Here is a 19,955-nt window from a genome sequence, read left to right as displayed (position 1 = left end):
TGTTTTTTTACAAGGTGTCCCTCCTAAAATTCCTACCAGACCTTAAGGGACTGGTATGACTTTTGGGGGGAACCCCACGCTTTTTGTTGAAATGGGGTCCCTCCTAACATTTCCACCAGACCTAAAGGGTCTGTTATTGTTTGGGAGGGGGAACCACACACTTTAATTTAAAAAAAAGTATTTTTTTTCTTTAGAAATGTCAGTTTTGCTGCAGCAGGTTCTATACATTGTACAGATGTGCCACTTAACAGGCAGTTTAGGGGAACCCCAAGGTATGATATTTAAAGGAATTTTTCATTTGTATTGCTACCCTTTAAGTGATGTTAAAATCACTGCTCCTTTAAAAACTCTTTTTTAAAAGTTTTTTTTAATTATTGAATTATGTCCCCTAGGGCAGTACCCGAATCCCCATACCCTTTTTATGGCCAATAAATTGCATATTATACTTCAAAATGGGAACATTTGATTTCCAATGTTCTACCCCATAGACTTGCATTGTTTTCGAGTTCAAATTTGAACTCGAAAACAATGCTTGGAAAACAGTGTTCGGCTCATCACTACTGAAGACACAAATGCACAAACCAGGTACCTCTAGTGTTGTAAATTGACAATTTGTCTTGTTCCAAATTTAAATTCAGACAGATTTTTGGAAATTTGGATGAATCCAAATTTCCCAATGAACAAACAATTAATCCAAATGTATCCTAATTATTCTGATAAGGAAAGTTCAGATGCACCTGCATTTTTTTCAAAATGTCACTCAGAAGGAAATTGTTTTGTTCAACATAAAAAAAACTGCATGGAGTCCCATCCCTATTAATACCAGACCCTAAAATCCCACACCAGAACCTTAATCTGAGTAGCAGCCTGGCAAAGCAGGAAAGGGGTGATAAGCATGCACCCCCCGTCTCCATACAAGGCCACATGCTCTGGACATGGGTAGGGTGTTTTGCCAGGGGGGGACCCCCTGGAAAAGCACCTTGTCCACATGTCGAGGAGGACAAGGGCCTCTTCCCCACAACCCTGGTCCAGTGGTTGTGGGGGTCGGCAGGCCGGAGGGCTTATCTTAATCTGGGTGCCCCCTTCCATAAAGAGGGCACCCAGATGCCATCCCCGTTGGACGTCAACTCATGAAAAGAAAAAATACCAGACGTCCGCCAACATGACCAAACAAGTCAAATTATCACTGCAAAATTAAAGCTTTGACCTAAATTACAACAATGGTATTTGGGAGCTCCCAAATGCTATTCAGAAGCAGAACTAACATTATAACTCATTGCTTCCAATGTCAACAAATGGGTGGAACAAGTCCCATGACGTTACGACTCCCTCCGCCCTTTTGTTGACATTTGGGTCAGAGCTGTCATTTTGCAGTGAGAGTCCGTCGGTCATCAGGTATTTTTTCTTCCGACGAGTCGCTGAATGACGTGATTGTCCTTTGGATTACATTGATGGACAATGTAACAAATGTGACATTTGTTTGGGTTCTTTTTTAATAAAAAAGACTTGTGTAAAAGTCAAAAACCTGTGTTGTTTTTTTCAAATAAAGGGCTTTTGTGGTGTGTTTATTTACAATTTTAGGGTTTTTATTTGATGAATGAGTACGGTAACAACTACCCCTTACTCATTCACGAGGAGGAGAGGCATCTGGGCAGACCGCCACAACCTGAGAGCCAGGGTTGTGGGGAAGAGGCCCTTATCCTCATTGACATGAGGACAATGTGCTTTTCCATGGGTACCCCCTGGCAAAGCACCCTCCCCATGTCGAAGGGATGTGGCCTGTATTGTGCATGGGAGGGCCATACGCACATCCCCCTTTTTCCTGCTCTCCCAGGCTGCTGCTCACAAAGGTCTGCTATGGGATTTTAGGAGGGACCTCACACCTTTTTTTTATTTTGGTGTTGAGGTCCCCCCTAAAATTCCTGGAATTAATTGGGAGAACTCCATGCTCTTTTTTTAATTGTTTCTGTGGATTGTCAAAAGTTTTTTAAAAAATCTTTTTTTTTTCTAAGGTCCCTTTGCTGCAATGAAAATTGTTTGTATTTATCCAAAATTTGTATTTATCTATTTCATCCAAAATTATAAAAAAAAATGGATTCATCCAAATCCCAAAACAAATTGACTTTTGTACCCGAATCCCGAAAAGGTAAATAACGAAAAATCCAAAATTAAACCCATTTTTGCCAGAGCACATGTCTAGTTGTATTTACAAAGATCACTATCAGCATATCAACTATTCTTGTATTTACCAAAAATAATATTAAGTAAAAATCCTGACTAGATAATAAATGCATGAATGTTGTTAATACATTTAACCATACCTCATTTTGATTAGGGATGAGTGGAGTGATTTGGTCTTTACTGTAATTAGTTAAAACTAGAATAAGTTTGGCCTCTATGCATTTTGACAAAATGTCCTAAGCAGAAGGATTTGCACAAACTTTTTCTTTCCAATTGGGGAAAACATAAATGGGTTTTTCCCTTAAGTGCCAAACGCAAGCCCCCAAAGTATATTGCCTGACCTGTCAACTGCGGTCAGGTGGCATAGTATAGCCTATAATGGGGTTTGGCAAATTTTCCAGCCACCTCCCTTTAAAAGTTAGCTCTTTCACAAGCCTATAATCAGTGTGTGTTGGAGAAGTAAGGGACAGCTGACATGGCAGCTTTCATAGAGAGATAGGTATACCACAGTACAGTGTTAGTATTCTACTCTGCAAAGCTATATAGTGCTATATAGTACTGTATATTGCCACTACTACATTACAATGAATTGTAAGAATGGAGTGTAATCTCCTGTATTTACGGTGCTGTTCAGTGCTCCATTACTGTAAATTGCATTGTTGTGTAAACCAACCATTGTATTCACAATGAATAGACCCAACATTCCTTTTTAGAACTACTTTTAACTTTTGTTGTTCCGTAAGTGCTGCCACCCCATTTTCATTTTTGGGGTGTTTTATCTTATTTTTTTGTAAACGTGGATGTGGTTTATTATTATTATACTACAGGATTTATATAGCACCATATGTTTGCACATCACTTTACAAAATTGAGGGAGACAATACAGGAGGGTCCTGCTTACAATCTAGTCGGGAAGGGGGGTTAGCCAATGAGGTCTTAAATAATGTGTGTAAATATTATGCTTACTGTGTCTAGCATATTAATTCAATATCAATCTTAAAAAAAAATAAACTTAAATTAATCTTGATGCCTAAATGCTGAACTGAGATGTGCGGCCTCCTTAAATGGCTGAAATGCAAAGCAAAGTAGTCTGGACAATATTTCTTCCTTTTCTTCTGTGTCCCTTTCAAGATGTGTCCTACTCCAAATCAGTCAATTACCCAGGTGAAGTGGCTATGTAAATATATTTGAATCACTACAATAATATTCACATAAACACCCCTAGATCTGAGCATTCTTAGACAAAAGAAGTAGTTCAAATCAAATCAAATGCCTTTGTTTCCCAGGTAAAAGAGACCACATGGCTTGCTAATAATGCCTTATATACCCTCCTTTCTGTACAGTGGCTACCAAATGTACACTGGGTGTAACCTGATTGAAGTGGGTTTTTCCCTTAAGTGCCAAACGCAAGCCCCCAAAGTATATTGCCTGACCTGTCAACTGCGGTCAGGTGGCATAGTATAGCCTATAATGGGGTTTGGCAAATTTTCCAGCCACCTCCCTTTAAAAGTTAGCTCTTTCACAAGCCTATAATCAGTGTGTGTTGGAGAAGTAAGGGACAGCTGACATGGCAGCTTTCATAGAGAGATAGGTATACCACAGTACAGTGTTAGTATTCTACTCTGCAAAGCTATATAGTGCTATATAGTACTGTATATTGCCACTACTACATTACAATGAATTGTAAGAATGGAGTGTAATCTCCTGTATTTACGGTGCTGTTCAGTGCTCCATTACTGTAAATTGCATTGTTGTGTAAACCAACCATTGTATTCACAATGAATAGACCCAACATTCCTTTTTAGAACTACTTTTAACTTTTGTTGTTCCGTAAGTGCTGCCACCCCATTTTCATTTTTGGGGTGTTTTATCTTATTTTTTTGTAAACGTGGATGTGGTTTATTATTATTATACTACAGGATTTATATAGCACCATATGTTTGCACATCACTTTACAAAATTGAGGGAGACAATACAGGAGGGTCCTGCTTACAATCTAGTCGGGAAGGGGGGTTAGCCAATGAGGTCTTAAATAATGTGTGTAAATATTATGCTTACTGTGTCTAGCATATTAATTCAATATCAATCTTAAAAAAAAATAAACTTAAATTAATCTTGATGCCTAAATGCTGAACTGAGATGTGCGGCCTCCTTAAATGGCTGAAATGCAAAGCAAAGTAGTCTGGACAATATTTCTTCCTTTTCTTCTGTGTCCCTTTCAAGATGTGTCCTACTCCAAATCAGTCAATTACCCAGGTGAAGTGGCTATGTAAATATATTTGAATCACTACAATAATATTCACATAAACACCCCTAGATCTGAGCATTCTTAGACAAAAGAAGTAGTTCAAATCAAATCAAATGCCTTTGTTTCCCAGGTAAAAGAGACCACATGGCTTGCTAATAATGCCTTATATACCCTCCTTTCTGTACAGTGGCTACCAAATGTACACTGGGTGTAACCTGATTGAAGTATTTAAATAATGTTGCTGCCCCCCCCCATGTGAGATGTGATAAGCAAACAAAACAATAGCTAGGCCTTTAACCCCTTCATAACTGAGCTTGTTTTTAGTTTCTGTTCGTAAATGACTGATGCACTTTTGACATTTTTGCTGTGTGATTATTCCACATCAGTAATATACTTTCTTACAAAGTGTACCCACACTCTGTTTTTAGAGGACAGATAGGGCTATATATTTATATCACATATGTGTACTTAACGCCTCACTTAGGACAAATACAATATAGAAAAGGGAAAAAATGTAAAGAGAACACTTTTTCCTCAGTTTTAATTTGTAGTATTTTTTACAAAAACAGCACAGCTAAAAAAAATGCAATAAATACATTCATTGATGTGTCCTTTATTTGGAAAAACTTCATGCAAATCTTAATCTGGCAACAAGTGCTTCAGTAATTCTAACACTTGTAAATCTACTGTATACTTTTTTTTCTTGTCTTTCTTTCTCTTCAAATGGTTTCCAAAAGGCCTCCATGGTGTGCAGCATATCTATGCTAAATTTCTGGTTCTTGTGTCTGACATAATCCACTGTATTTTATGTTCCTTGATGAACAGTGCTGCACCTCTCTCTCTTCAAATGCAGCCTACTAAAAAGGTGTGTCTGTGCAATATTTCTGCCTCTTGTGTTTGACATAAAAATGGGTACAGCATATCTCTTCTAATTTCTGTCTCTTGTCTCTGACATAATTTCTGTAATTTTTGTTTTTAGCTTTTTTAAAACATGCCTTTTCCCTCTTACATTGCTGCACAATCAAACCGCTTACACCTTTTTTTATTTTGGTCTCCAGCTACTGTGCTGTATGTCTGGTTATTTTCTCTAAAATATGGAACTGTATTTTTTTATTTATATATACAGTATATATAACAATTGCCTAATCACTGGAATATGGTGTTGTGGTTTTGAAGTGTTTTTATGTACTCTGTATTGACATTATACTAAACACAATCTATACTGAGAAATGTGTTTTGTCACTGTTTGGCAATTGTTTTGAAGTTGAGGAACTACTTCAGCCGTTCAACTCTAGCCCATTTCTGCTAGATAACAAAAAAATATGCATTGCAGCAAAACCTACCAAAAAATACTTTTTTAACCAGTTAAAATTATTCAGATAGGGGTTCTGCTGCTTTACAAAAGCCAAGGAATGATGTAAAATTTCAAAAACATTTTTGGTCATACAAATTATGTGATGCCAGAATAGATTGTCAATGATGCTGTCCTGGAGAGTCACACTGTCCTGTAACACCACATACAGCTCCAAATCATCTCTAAAGCATGTAATGTAAAGAATTGGTGTTTTTTCCATGTCACCCTTGAAAATGCATAAAAAGGAGGATCTGTTCACTGCTGAATGGTATGTTTTAAAATTTTTTTTTGCATTTGCATATATCCCCCTGACAATGCACACCTTCTAAAGCCCTTGTTTGACAATCTTTCACCTATTAGCTTTGAAAATGAAGAAAGCTGATTTTGAAGATTCTCCTTCCATGACTTATGTGGGGTTTGCACTGAAGTTTGCAAATTGCAAAAGTTTTGATACGTTTGCTAAACCTGCCTGCGTATCAAACCCAAACAGATTCACCTATCACTAATTAAAAGTACAGACCTAATAGGTCATACATGGAAAACTTTTTACTCCATGATTGTGAATTAGATACATTTTATAGACTTAGTTCTATGATTTTGACTGATGCCCACTGGAAGCTCTTGAACAAAAAGCAAAAGGTCTACTAGTTTTAATTTACAAGAAATTGTGCATATTTATTTTTAAATATACCAAACTAGCTTTGTTTCACATAAATTGTTGCCAAATTTAATACACATGTGTAACTGTATAAAACAAATGTTTAAAAAAAATGACAGTATGATCTCTAAAAATTAAAAAAACGTAACAGTTACAATAAAACACTCCTGGGACCTTAAATGGGTATTAGATTTTAAGTTATACACAAAGGATTGACCACTCCCCTTTCTGTCATGCTTTTAACAAACATAAGGTGAATAAGATCATTGCAGTCTTGCATATACAAAATTACTCTTACGATTTAAGACCTTTGCGCTAGGGATATCATTAAGAAAATTAGGCTACGTAAATTACAGCTCACTGACTCTGTCTTATTGTGCATCACTGCTTTACATGTTACCTTTTTTGTGTGGTTGTAACTGTTGTTAATTTTCATGAGTGTATATTTAATGCATCATATTAAAACAAATTAACATGAATTACTGATTTTATTGTAGTAACAGCAAAACACATGGCAACATTTGTATGCATTATATACCTGATATGATGCATTACTTAACTTACAGCCTACTATAATTGTTTTTGTATATCACTGCTATACATTGAACTGGTTTTGTGGAGTTTATACTATACTTAATTGTGTATTTGATATACCATATCAATAAATATAAAATGGGAATATGCATTTTGGTGTTATTTAAACAATAAAAAGATCATATTTCTATTAAAACTTACCTGATGTGAAGCATTTAACAGAGCTCCTGGTTGGTTTGCATGTTCTTCATTGTTTGGCATTTGAGAGCTATTTGGAGTAAAAACTATTAAGTCACTCTTTCTTTGCAATGAGTTTGAACATACTCTGTATTGGGTTTGCTGAGAGTACACCCAACTACCCCCAGTGTTGGAGCAAATCTTGTAATTTTCTTTTAGGTCATTGACTTCATCTCTGCATGTTTGCCATCTTAAGACAGTGAATGCAATTAATGTAATGAGAAATACACTTGATATGACGCAGATGGCAACAACTAAGTAGATATTTGCTTCCGTAAATTCTTCCGTAATTCCTTTGGTTTCCTGATTATCATCCATAATTTCCTCTCTTGATTCCACTAAGGAGATGACAATTTCTGTTACTGCTGTCATGACTGGCTCTCCATGGTCCTGAGCCACAACTATTATTCTATATTCTTCATTATCTGAATCTGTAAATGCCCGCTTTAAAACAACTTCTCCTGTGTGCTGAGATATAACAAATGGATATTTTCCTGAGAGATCCTTAAAATTATAAGATAACAGAGCATTGTATCCTGAATCTATATCCACTGCTCTTACTTTAGTAACCAAGTGTCCAGGCTGAGTTGTCTTTGGAGTTTTTACTGCCAATGCAGAAAAAAGTTGCATAAAAGTGGGAGCATTGTCATTGATATCATCTATGAAAATATTAACAGTAAGGTTTGAAATCAGTGGAGGTAGACCCGCATCAGTTGCTTTTATGTGACACTGGAAATAAGTCACTTGTTCATGGTCAAATGAAACTAAAGCAAATAATTTTCCATTCTCTGGATTGATTGAAACATAAGAATTTATGGGGATCCCATCTACAGTGCTGTCACTGATAGAATATGAAATGAAGGAATTCTGCCCCACATCTGGGTCAGATGCTGATGCCGTATAGACATGAGAACCTGGTGGATTGTTTTCCTTGATAAAGATTGTATCAAAAGGTTTCTGAAATAATGGGGCATTATCATTCACATCACTAATATCAATTTTAAGAGTCTTTAAAACTGACAGTGGTGGTGTTCCCTCATCTCTTGCTATGATTACAACTTCATACTGGGATGTTACTTCTCGATCCAACTTCTCATTAACAGTTAGGGAAAAATCTCCCTTGAATGCAGGGTATATTTTGAAGGGTGATGAATCAGTGATGTTACATCTAACTTTTCCATTTAATCCTGAATCTTGATCATGTACACTTATGATGGCAACAGTTGTTCCTTGTGGAGAGTCCTCAGGAACAAGCACAGCAAGTGAAGTTACTGTCATCTCAGGGAGATTATCATTAACATCTACAACAGTCACAAGAACTTTACAATGGCCAACTAATTGGATATCCCCATTATCAACAGCATCTATTTGTATTTCATACATTTGTGCCTGCTCAAAATCCACTTCTCCAATCACTTTTATCTCCCCAGTGTTCTTGTGTAAACTAAAAACTTTGCTGATATCTTCATTTGATTTTTTGCTAAATGTATATAATAAGTCCCCATTTTTTCCATGGTCTAAGTCTGTGGCATTTACTATTATTACTAATGATCCTTTGGGAGCATTTTCAATCACACTAGCTTGATAAAATGGTTGATTGAATGTTGGAGCATTATCATTAAAGTCTTCCACTGTGATAATGATTTCAGATGTGCCACTTAATCTTGGCTTGCCTCCATCAAAAGATGTAAGTGTAAGATTGTGAACAGATTGCTTTTCTCTGTCTAAAGATTTCTTTAATACAAGTTCTATTGATCTGATCTGGTTCATATATTTTTGGAAATCTAGTGCAAAATAATCACTGGTACTGATCTCATAATTAGTAACAGCATTTGTTCCAAGATCTGGATCAACTGCTCCTTCTATATGGAAACGAGCTCCTGCAGGCATTACTTCAGATATTACAAGGTTAATCACAGATGATGGGAAGACTGGTCTATTGTCATTTATATCTTCTATCTCTATATCTACTCTATACATCTGTACAGGCTTGTCCACTATAACCTGTAAAGGAATAATGCACAGTTGCATGCCTGGACACAACAGCTCTCTGTCTATAGTCTCTTTAACAAACAGGATTCCATTCTGAAGGTTCACCTGGAAATATTTCTTCTCATCTCTAGATACAACACGTAACATTTTGGAATTTATCTCACCTAAATCCAGTCCCAAATCCTGTGCAATTCGTCCAACAAAGGTGCCGTGTTTGGATTCCTCTGGGATGATGTAATGCAGCTGACTCAGGACCACATCCCAAGACATTTGGAGCAATAAAAAATGGATCAGTCTGTGTTTCTCTTGATGAAGCAGGATTGTGTTTGACATAACTTGGATTCACTGAAGCTGAAGATATAATTTTTCCAGCAAGGATGGCATTAACATTTACTGAAGATCCACAGCAGAGATTCCAGCATAAAATCCAGCATGGCCGGTGTCGTTACACTAGATATTCCGCATCAACTACAGAGAAACATATTCTTTTTTTACCTTCTGGCCATAAGTTAGTATAGAGTGACATCTAGTGCCTAATATTTAAGTTGCACCTAGAGTGATATCTACATTGTAAGTTGTTTTATATAGAAGCGTGTTTTTTTTTTTAGTGGTATGGCATGTTTAAAAGTTATATGAAATGCTGTTTGTCCTGTTGTGGGGTTTTTTAGCAATGCATTTTTACTTTGGAGACATCAAAGGTTGCTAAATAGAATAAGATGAGTGTACAGTTATGTAATGTTTTGTTCTAATATGTTTAATAAGTTCCTATTACAAATTTAAAATTGTGTTCTTTAGAGCTTTTAACAAAATGTAAAACAGGCAAAATAATGCTCCAAAACATCAGTTACTGGATTCGGTGCTTCCTATAAAATAGTTTTTAATATAAATGTACATTTTCAATTATGGATTTTCAGTTTTACTATGAAAGCTCAAATTTGGCAGTAAGCATGGTTTATTACCTTTTACTGAAATGTGCCTCTGTATTTCTTTAGAGTATACTATGCCCGCACTGCAAGGGATAACTGCTACTTTTAAAATTTGTGGCTAAAATAATTATCTTCTGGTCATCCTCCACTCTTGTGTGGGAATGTCCCTTTGTGTCCTCACATCTAATGTAGCTGCATTAGACATGACAATGTTGCGGGTCTTTAGACTGCTGGTGCCCAGGTGGTGAAGAGGCTGTGGAGACCGTCTACCAGTCAAGTAGGACTGAGGATCAGGTGAGTATATTTTCTTAATTTTAGCCCCAAAACAAAGAGTTAACCCTTGCCATGTGGGGGTAGCCTTACTGCAAGTGTTGTTTTTAACATTTTCTGGAGTTCTTCTTTAAAGCAAATGTATGGTGAAACATCATTTTCAAATATGTATATAATGCATTTTATAGAAATTTCCTAATATGCACAATGCAACTACAGATACTGTGACTTATTAATATAGCTCTCACTATATTAATATAGCTCTCACATTAACAATGTCAACATGTCAACTCTATTTCCTTGTGGTGAGTTGTCTTGATATCTTATTTGCTTGGTTACATGGAGTGAGGGGGAATGTTTCTTGTACAGGTTGTCTTAGTTTATTAATTTTCTTATGTTATTTATGTGTTATGATTCAGGCCAATAGAATAGTTAATATTTTCAATTTTTAAGTGAGGTAAACATGACATTTTGCTACATAAATTTACCATCTATGCTTTCCACTTGCAGATAGCGGCCTAGATTCCTTTGCACATGTTTACTTGACGAATTGCATTTTCTATTTTGTAAAAGAATATGGTTTACAGAATTCAATAGTCTAATCTGAAATTACAGAGAGAGCTAAATGGGCCAAGGGATTAAATTATCTCACTGCCTCCCTTGTTGCTCTGTTCTGTGTGGCATAATTCTACAAAAAAATACTGTTCTTTGTCTTTACAAACTCATAATGCTTTGCAACACCAGTTTCTGGGGTGCGCCTTTTCCAATTAGTTTACTGGTAAAATAAAGCTTTCTTATGAATTGTAAAAAAAAAAGGCTTAAAACATTGGTATGGAAACATTTAAACCATACAAAAATAGTTTTAATTTAAAATAAATCAGTCAGGAAAAACTATTGAAGCTGCCATTGTTTTTGAAGGACTATCATCTTCATGTTTGCTTTAACACTTGAGGAGTTATTGAAAAAGGACAAGCACGCACATATTAGTATTCTGAACAAATTAGCAATGGCAGCACCCACATTATATAACCTTACCATTCTATTCAAATGTATTATGTTTTAATAATCTTTACTATAACTTAATCATGCCATTAGAAAAAAAATAAAATGAACTGCAATATATTGATACCCTAATGTTCATTATTAATTAATGTGCTATAATTATTTATTGTGAAAAAATGAGGGACATAGTGTTTCAATGTTTATATATGGCTATTTTTATTTATATGAAATATATCAATAAATACCTTAAAAGTAAAAAAGTAAAAGGTTAATTACCAAAAATACTCAGTTTAATCAATGTGCAATAAATTATATATAAATGCAATAAACTATTCACCTATAGTTTCTGTAAATTGTTGTCTTTCCATGTAAATACCTGATGTTCTAATATTATCTTTCACATAAAAAAATACAAGCACAGAAAAAACTATGGGGTCTCTTCACAAAGCTACTGTTCCCATTCCTTAGTATAAAACGGCCTAGTAGGGAAAGCATGTGTTATTAAAATATGATATATTCTAGATACTGCATGTCTACACCTTATGTCACTTAAGCAAATACTGTCAAATGGCAGAAGTTCCCTAAATATCCACCCCTTCATAATAAGATAAGTATAGACATGTTTCAATTGCAGGTAGTTAAGCCCTCTGCCTGTCCTTGGATTCGCTGCCGTTTGTAATTTGTAAGAGGTCCGAGGTCATTAACCGCTTGTATCATTGGTGATGGTTCTGTTATAACCCATTTCAAAAACCTAGGACCTAGTAAACCTTGTGGAAATTCTGGATTTCCAAGGATAGGGGTTAAGGGACCTACATAAGATGAAAATTGGTATTTTTTAACCACAGAGTCCCATATAGATAAGAGGGAGGTAGTCAAATCTTGTTTTTGTGGATGACTTGTTGGAAGTATCCATGGTAAAAATGTTAATGGAGCTGTCATATTAGATTGTTCTATAGATACCCATAGCTTTCCCTCCACTGTGAAAAAACAATCTACAATACGGTTAAGTATAATGTATAATGCCCCACCCCCATTGTCCTTGCGTTTTACCAGAATATTATGCCCTATATGAATTGCAGAGGAAGCCCATATATAGCGTATAAGGTATGCCCTCAATTGATAAAAAAAAGATTGAGGGACTCCAATCGGGTCCAAAAGTATTCCATTCATCCGTATTCGTGCTGTAGGGCTATAGAGCATAATGCTAAGATTTTTTGTATAAAAGGCATAGGTAATTCTATCTGGACTAATGTCAAAGGCTTTTTCTGTGTCCAGTGTCAGCTAGCACAAAGGGAGCCTATGTTGGTGAAAGTGATATATAAGCGAGATCGTTTTGATTGTATTGTCTTTTGCTTCTCACCGTGGCATGTATCCCACCTGTTCCGGATGTATAAAAAATGCTATAGGTGGCTGGATAATTTCTCTAGTTTCATGTTAAACTTAGTTTTTCCTAAGTCACTTTGCTTATCTCTAATCATTTAAATACTAAAGGAACCCTACTATATAGTTACATAGTTACATAGTATTTGAGGTTGAATAAACACATATGTCCATCAAGTCCAACCTATTTGCGTATGTGTGTATGGTCCTATTGGTGTGTAGTATGTATAGGTCCCTTGTGTGTATAGGTCCCTACAGTTTAGAAAATCTAAGTCATTCACTGAAAAAACTGGGATGGACTGTGAATAATTGATTGAAATAATGTATATAAATTATTTTTAAATTGCATGCAAGTGTTGTATTAATAAAGTAGTCTCCAACAGACTCTTCAGCATTTGACACTTCCATTGTCAGATGTGAGATGTTTATGTTCCTCATGGCACACTGTTACTCCATCCTTAAACCCAATGCTACTGCAGTGTCCTGTAGTGATGTTCAGAGGATGGAACCACAGCATGTGGCAGGGACACAGACATTGTACAATGTTGAAGAGTCTGATGGAGGCTGCAGCACCAAAATTAAAGTATGTTAGGAAACACAAGCCACAAGAGAGTTGAGTACAATGGTGAGGAGAGTATAATATCACCTTTATTGCAGGGAACTCATATCAGGATGTTTTCAAAAATGATAGGATTATTTAATAGTAAAGATATTTCTTTTTATAAATTCTTTATTGAACAGTTTCATAACATGACAACAAACAAGGGCAGTTGTGTCATTTTGGGGACGGGAGGGAGCATAGGGGGGGAGCATGCCAGGATTGTGACCGCTTTCCTCAGGAAGCCATAATGTTTTGGTATTCGGCCGTCGCTGTAAATTCGACCCAGTAAAACCAGGTGGTGGCAAATTTGGAGGAGGTACCTCTAATGGAGCTAGTCAGGTCCTCCATGGTTCTGATGTCATTCACTTTGGTACACCAGAGCTTTAGCGAAGGTGGGGTCTCCTGTTTCCATAGGATAGGGACACATGCGCGTGCCGCATTCAGCAAGTGTACCAGCACTGACCTGGAGTATCCCTTCAGTGGGAATGAGTTATGGTGGAGGAAAAAGAACGCTGGGTCCTCCGGGATCTGGTGGTCTGTAAACTTCTGGGCTATCTGCCGGACCCGTGACCAAAAAGGTGTTAGTCTCGGGCAGGTCCAGAAAATATGGAGCATGTCTGCGGGAGAGGAGACGCACCGCCAACATACATCCGATACCTCGTTGTACATCAGGTGAAGTCTGCGCGGGGTTCTATACCAGCGGGTCAGGATTTTGTATCCCGATTCCTGGTATTTGTTGTATATGGACGACTCCAGGGAGAGCCTCAGGAGCTTGGCCCTGTCATCGTGGGAAAACTGGATCCCCCAGCTCCCTCTCCCACTGCCCAAAAAAGGACAGTGGGGAGTCCAGGTCCGCTTCTACCACCAATTGGTAACAGATGGACAGCGTCGTAGCCAGTGGTCCCGTGTCTGTACAGGCGCGTTCGTAGTCCGTGAGGGTCCGGGCATGACCGGTAGGTGCAGGTAGTGTAGCGAGGAAGTGGGAAAGCTGGAGCTGTCTCCAGAAGCCGGGTCTCCCAGCTCCATGTCAGACCTCAGGGCTCGCAGGGACTGCCATTGTGAGCCCTGGATAAGGTGCATTGCCCGAAACCGTCCCAGGTTCACAAGACGGCGCAATAACCCGTCTTCCAAACCCGGAGGGAACTCTGGGTTACCAAGGATCGCGTACACAGGAGATGGAGAGGGGGACAGATGCTTAACGCTGAATGCCGCCTGGGCCATCCGCCAGGTGGGGCCCACCGTCGGGTGGGTGCTCAGTTGTGTGGGCAGTGCTGTCCCACACCAGGGAAGGGCCTGAAGAGGGATCGAGGTTATGGACTGCTCCAATGACACCCAGGGTTTAGTCTCCCCGTGTCTGCACCAGTCCACGACTCGTGTCAGGTGGGAGGCCATGTAGTACAGGTAGAAGTCGGGAAGGCCGAGACCACCCGCCAGCTTTGGCCATCGAAGGACCAACAGGCGGAGTCTGGGGGTCTTACCTGCCCAAACGAAGGAGGATATCGCTGCCTGAAGGGATCGGAAGTATGCCCGAGGGATTCGGATTGGTAGGGCCTGGAAGGGATAGAGGAAGCGTGGGAGGACGTTCTGTTTACACCGCCCTGTCCAGGAAAACGGGTTCCTGGCCCAGCCCTCTAGATCTGATTTAACCTTCAATAGTAGAGGCGGGAAGTTAAGACTGAATAGTTTTAAGAGATTGCGGGGGAGTTTTACGCCCAAGTATTTGATGGCATTGGGGGCCCAATTGTACGGGAGGTTCTGCTGAATACGGGATAGCATACGGGCTGGTACTGTCAGATTGAGAGCTTCCGATTTTTGAGTGTTGATATGGAAGTTGGCCAGGTCGCCGTATTGGCATAGGGCACATGTCAAATTGGGTAGCGTGGTGTCTGGGGAGGAGACAAAAAACAGTAGGTCATCTGCGTAGGCAGCTATCTTATGTTGGGTGGATCCTACCGTGATGCCCCTGATGTCCGGGTGGGCCCGGATGGTGCGCAATAGAGGTTCAAGCGTCAATGTGAAAATGAGGGGGGAGAGCGGGCATCCCTGCCTTGTGCCATTGCCTATGGTAAGAGGTGCAGATAGGATACTGTTGACGCTTACGCAAGCTGTGGGATTCGAGTAAAGGGCTAGGATCCAAGATAGCATGCCCTCACCCAACCCGATGTGCTCCAGGGTGAGGCGAAGAAAGGACCAGTCGACCCTGTCGAAGGCCTTCTCCGCATCAGTCGACAACAGTAGGTACGGGGAGGCCTTCGACCGGACCGAGTGGATAATGTTAAGGGCCCTAATAGTATTGTCCCTAGCTTCCCTGGTGGGGACATAGCCTGCCTGGTCCAGGAGGATCAGGGAGGGGAGATACGGAAGAAGGCGAGTGGCTAGGACCTTCGCAAAAAGCTTGATGTCCACATTAAGGAGGGAGATGGGGCGGTAGCTGGGACATGCCGTGGGGTCCTTATCAGGTTTAGGGATCACAGTTATGTGAGCCGCGAGAGCATCCCTGGGAAGGGCATGCATCTCTCGGATCGCATTCCAGGCCGCAAGCATACGGCCGTGGAGTAGAGTGGGAAACTTTTTGTAGTAAGCGAGAGTAAACCAGTCTGGACCTGGGGCTTTGCCCGTCTTGGTTTGTTTGAGTGCTGCCTCTAGCTCGGCCATGGAAATTGGTTCATCCATGGATAAACGGACCTCGGGAGATAGGCAGGGCATGGTGGATGCCGTCAAATAGGCGCGAATGCGTCGTTGACGTGAGGTCAGGGCCGCAGCGGACTGTGGGCCCGGGATGTTATAGAGGGTAGCATAGTAATCGCGTAACGCTGCGGCTATGTCCTCCGACAGGTGGCAAGGGTGACCCCCCGGGTGTTTAATTACCGGGATAAAGGTACGCGCGCGCTGTTGGCGTAGCGCTTGGGCGAGGGAGCGGCTACATTGATTACCGTATTCGTAGAAATGCCTGCGACACTTGGTGAGTGCGGCTTTGGCCTTGTCCAAGCCAAGTGAACGGAGGGCTTCCCGGGCTGCCTGCAGCTGAGCCAGGACAGCTGGGTCACGATGTCTTTTATGGATGATTTCCAGGGAATGGATCTGTGTCAGAAGTGCGGTCTGTTTCTCCAGTCTCAGTTTCTTGCGTCTAGCCCCGAGCTTTATGAGGGTCCCCCTAATGTAGGCCTTATGGGCCTCCCACACCATGTACGGGGAGGAGTCCGGGGTGGAGTTGAGATCAAAATATAGACGCAAATCACTTTCGATCTCCTGGAGGAGTTCGGGATCTTGGATAAGCGTTTCATTCAGTCACCAGCGCCAACCGCGCGGGGGCAGCAGGGTCAATTCAAGGGTCAGCAGGATTGGGGCATGGTCCGAGTAGGTAATGTTCCCAATCTCCGTGGTGCACACCGATGGCAGGGCACCATGAGCGACTAGGAAAAAATCTATACGGGTGTATGTGTCATGAACCAGTGAGTGAAATGAGTAATCCCTAGTCGTGGGATGCTGTATCCGCCACACGTCGGCCAGTTGGTGCGAATGGAGTCGTTTCCGCAGTCGCCGCAGGGCGGAAAAGGGCAGGTGGGAGGTCGGGTTGGTGGAGTCAGTCTCAGGGTCCAGGTGTAAATTAAAGTCCCCCTCCAAAATTAGGGTGCCCTCCCTGAAGTCATCCAATGCGTTCAGAGCACGCTCAAGGAAGGTAAGCTGTCCCTGATGCGGCACATAGATGGTAGCCAGGGTGACCCGTTGGGAGCCGATCATCCCCTTCACCATCAGCAGTCGCCCCTCCTCACCCGCAGACACCCAGAGTAATTGCCACGGTACCGACCCAGATATCAGCACACTTACTCCCTTGGGTTTCTTATCTGGCGAGTAGCTATGGTAAACTGCTGAATAGCGATCATGGCAGTTGACCGACCCTGTGTCGTGGAGCCCGCAGGGCTCGGCGTAGGTCCCGGAGGGGGCGGCAACTCAGACCCGGACCCCCTGGCACCAGTTCACACTGGAACCAGTGGCAAACGCTCGGGATTCCGGGCGTGCAACCCTCCCCCGGCACCGCGGAGCCGCCGCACGGCTCCCCGACAGCGGGTAGATCGAGACGGCATCGCAAGCAGGGGAAGAGCCCCTCTGGCATGTAACAAAAAACAAAAACAAAAAACACAAATCTCCTGGAAGTGGGACTCAAGGCAGAACCCAGCTCTATAATAACAATGGACCCCCAGCTTACAACTCGGGAGGTAGGAGCGTCCCAGGGGGTGACCGATCACATGGGTAGGCCGAAAACTGAGTGTAGTCAGGTCGGGCCCACGGCCCCCTTGGTAAAAAACAGAGAGGGAAGGGGGGGGAAATGTGGTAGGTCACTGCGGTCCGTAGGCGCCTCTCAGGGAGCACAGTTCAACAGGACACAGACACTCTCCCAGGGATGGGATGCGGCTCCACGAGGCAGTAGTGGTGGTAATCCCTGGGGGGTGCTCCGGGGACCCTTATGGCAGTGGAGTATAACTGGCCTGAGTCTGGTCCAAAGGCTGGATGGGTTTGGTAGGCTTGGGCAGGATTGAAAGAGCATAAAAATGGAGACGAAAAGAGGGGCAGAGTCTCACCATGTCTACGGTTCCGCAGCCTCCACGACCTCCTCAGATGTGAGCGCAGGTCAGTCCCGAGAGGGGGAACGGCGCGCCCGGCGGGCCCTGCGGGGCTTCGGTGTTGCGGCCTGGTCATCCGGGAAGCAGGCCAGCCAGTCGGGAAGGTGTAGGGCCGGTATGCCCAGGAACTCACACAGGGCCAGCACATCCGCCCTCGTGCGAACTTGGAACGTGGAGCTGTCTTTACGGACATGGAGACGTATGGGGTATCCCCAGCGGTAGATGGCCCCAGACTGCCTGATCGCGTCCAGGAGGGGACGCACGAGGGCCCGACGTCGGAGGGTGTTCCTGGAGATATCCGGCAGGATCTGGAGCTGGGCCCCATCAAACTCCACTGGCCTTTTCAACCAGGCCTGCCGCAGGATGTCTTTCACTGTGAAGTAGTGCAGGCGGCAAAGGATATCCCGCGGGCGGGAAGGATCTGCAGGTGTAGGGCCAATGGTGCGGTGGACCCTGTCCATCAGAATGGAGTCCGGAGTGGCTTCTGGTAATAGGGAGCCAAAAATGGCCTGTACGGTGGACCGGAGGTTTGCAGGCAAGGTCGCCTCCTGGAGCCCCCGGATCCGGATGTTTTGGCGGCGGTTGCGGTCCTCCATGTCCTCCATCTGCAGCTGCAGGGATGCGAACAGGCGGGGCCTGTTCCAGGCGCTGAACTCAAGCCTCGATCGCCGCACAGGACTCCGTAACTGTGGAAACTTCCGCGGACACCGCCTGAACCTCCTGGCAGACTTTATGCAGGTCTCGCTGTAGTGCGGCCTCCCCCCTCATGACCAAGGCCGCAAAGTCCTCTTTCGTGGGTAGATACCGCAGGAGCGCCCGGAATTCCCGCGGGACATCCGTCGGCGGGTCGCGGGGCGGGTATTGATCCACATCCGTGGAATCGGAGTCGTAGAGCCATGGCGACCGCGTGCCCGACGGCATCCCAATTCGGGCCGGGGAGAGGGAGCGTGTGGAGCGGCGAGGCGAGGCCGGTGGTTCACCCTCCGCCGCCATATTGGACTGGTCGCGGCTGCGGGTCCCGTTTCTTGTGGAGGAAAAATAGCGCTGCAGGGACGGGGTTCCCCTTTGCGAAGGAGGTCCCCCCTCTTTCCTGCGTTTCGACATCGTCAGGTGAGTAAAAAAAAGGGTAGTAGAAGTCTTGTTAGGTCGTCTGTAGGTTAGTGGTATCACGGAACTCACACGCTATGCAGCCTATTCCGCCATGTGCAGGACACGCCCCCCCAGTAAAGATATTTCTATAGGATTCAAAGGGGCAAATTTTCTAAAAGTATTTTAGTGGCCACAGTTAACACAGCTGTTGAAAAAAAAAATTCATACATAATATATACCATTATTCTTCAATCACTCTTACAATCAAACATCTTCAGTGATGCATTCTGCTCAAATAAATATTGTAATTAAAAGTGAAGATCTAATATTTCTTAAAAATATCATATGTGAAACTTCATTCTACATGCTTGTGAAATAAATACACTCCATGGGTTTAGTTCTATGATTTTTGTACTTATAGCTACTGCAACTTTTTAAACAAAAATAAATGTTTAGCGGTTACAATCACAGACAGTGAAGCATTTCTATATTTAAAACTACTAAATATACTACAAATAAAGTGGCTTTGCAACACTGTTTTGGTCACATTAAGACAATTTTTTAAATACATTAAATATGCAAAAAACAACATTATAGTATATTCCCATAAAATAGACAAAAAACTTGACAGATTAAATAACTCAGAGGCTCTTATATGGGTATTGGGCTTTTAGTGGTACACTCACTTGAAGATAACCCAAGAGTTTACCTACTACTCTCAAGTTATGTAATGATTTTAACTAAACATTGCTTATAGCTGAGTGAGCACATTTGCCATTTTTCCATGTTCATATATATAGATATCTATATATATAGATATATATATATAGATATCTATATATATAGACATCTATATATATA

General features: G+C 41.7%; 1 protein-coding gene across 3 annotated transcripts in view; it reads right to left on the bottom strand.

Moving 5' to 3' along the window:
* The window catches only part of LOC108795466 (protocadherin alpha-C2-like), a 254,355-nt gene that overhangs the window by 179,638 nt on the left and 54,762 nt on the right, over nt 1-19,955 (bottom strand). For 2 of the 3 annotated variants that reach the window (XM_018566721.1, XM_018566724.1), the window contains exon 1: nt 7,177-9,627. The exons of the other annotated variant lie outside the window; for it this stretch is intronic. In XM_018566721.1, the coding sequence (XP_018422223.1) occupies nt 7,177-9,537 (2,361 nt within the window). In that variant the 5' untranslated portion in view covers nt 9,538-9,627. Of the gene's footprint in view, nt 1-7,176; nt 9,628-19,955 lie in introns of those variants that run through there. 3 annotated transcript variants of the gene reach the window in all.

Source organism: Nanorana parkeri, unplaced genomic scaffold (genome assembly GCF_000935625.1).
Source record: "Nanorana parkeri isolate BGI_ZX_2015 unplaced genomic scaffold, ASM93562v1 scaffold969, whole genome shotgun sequence".
In the NCBI taxonomy this organism is placed as follows: domain Eukaryota; kingdom Metazoa; phylum Chordata; class Amphibia; order Anura; family Dicroglossidae; genus Nanorana; species Nanorana parkeri.
This window is presented reverse-complemented; position numbering and strand designations above follow the sequence as displayed.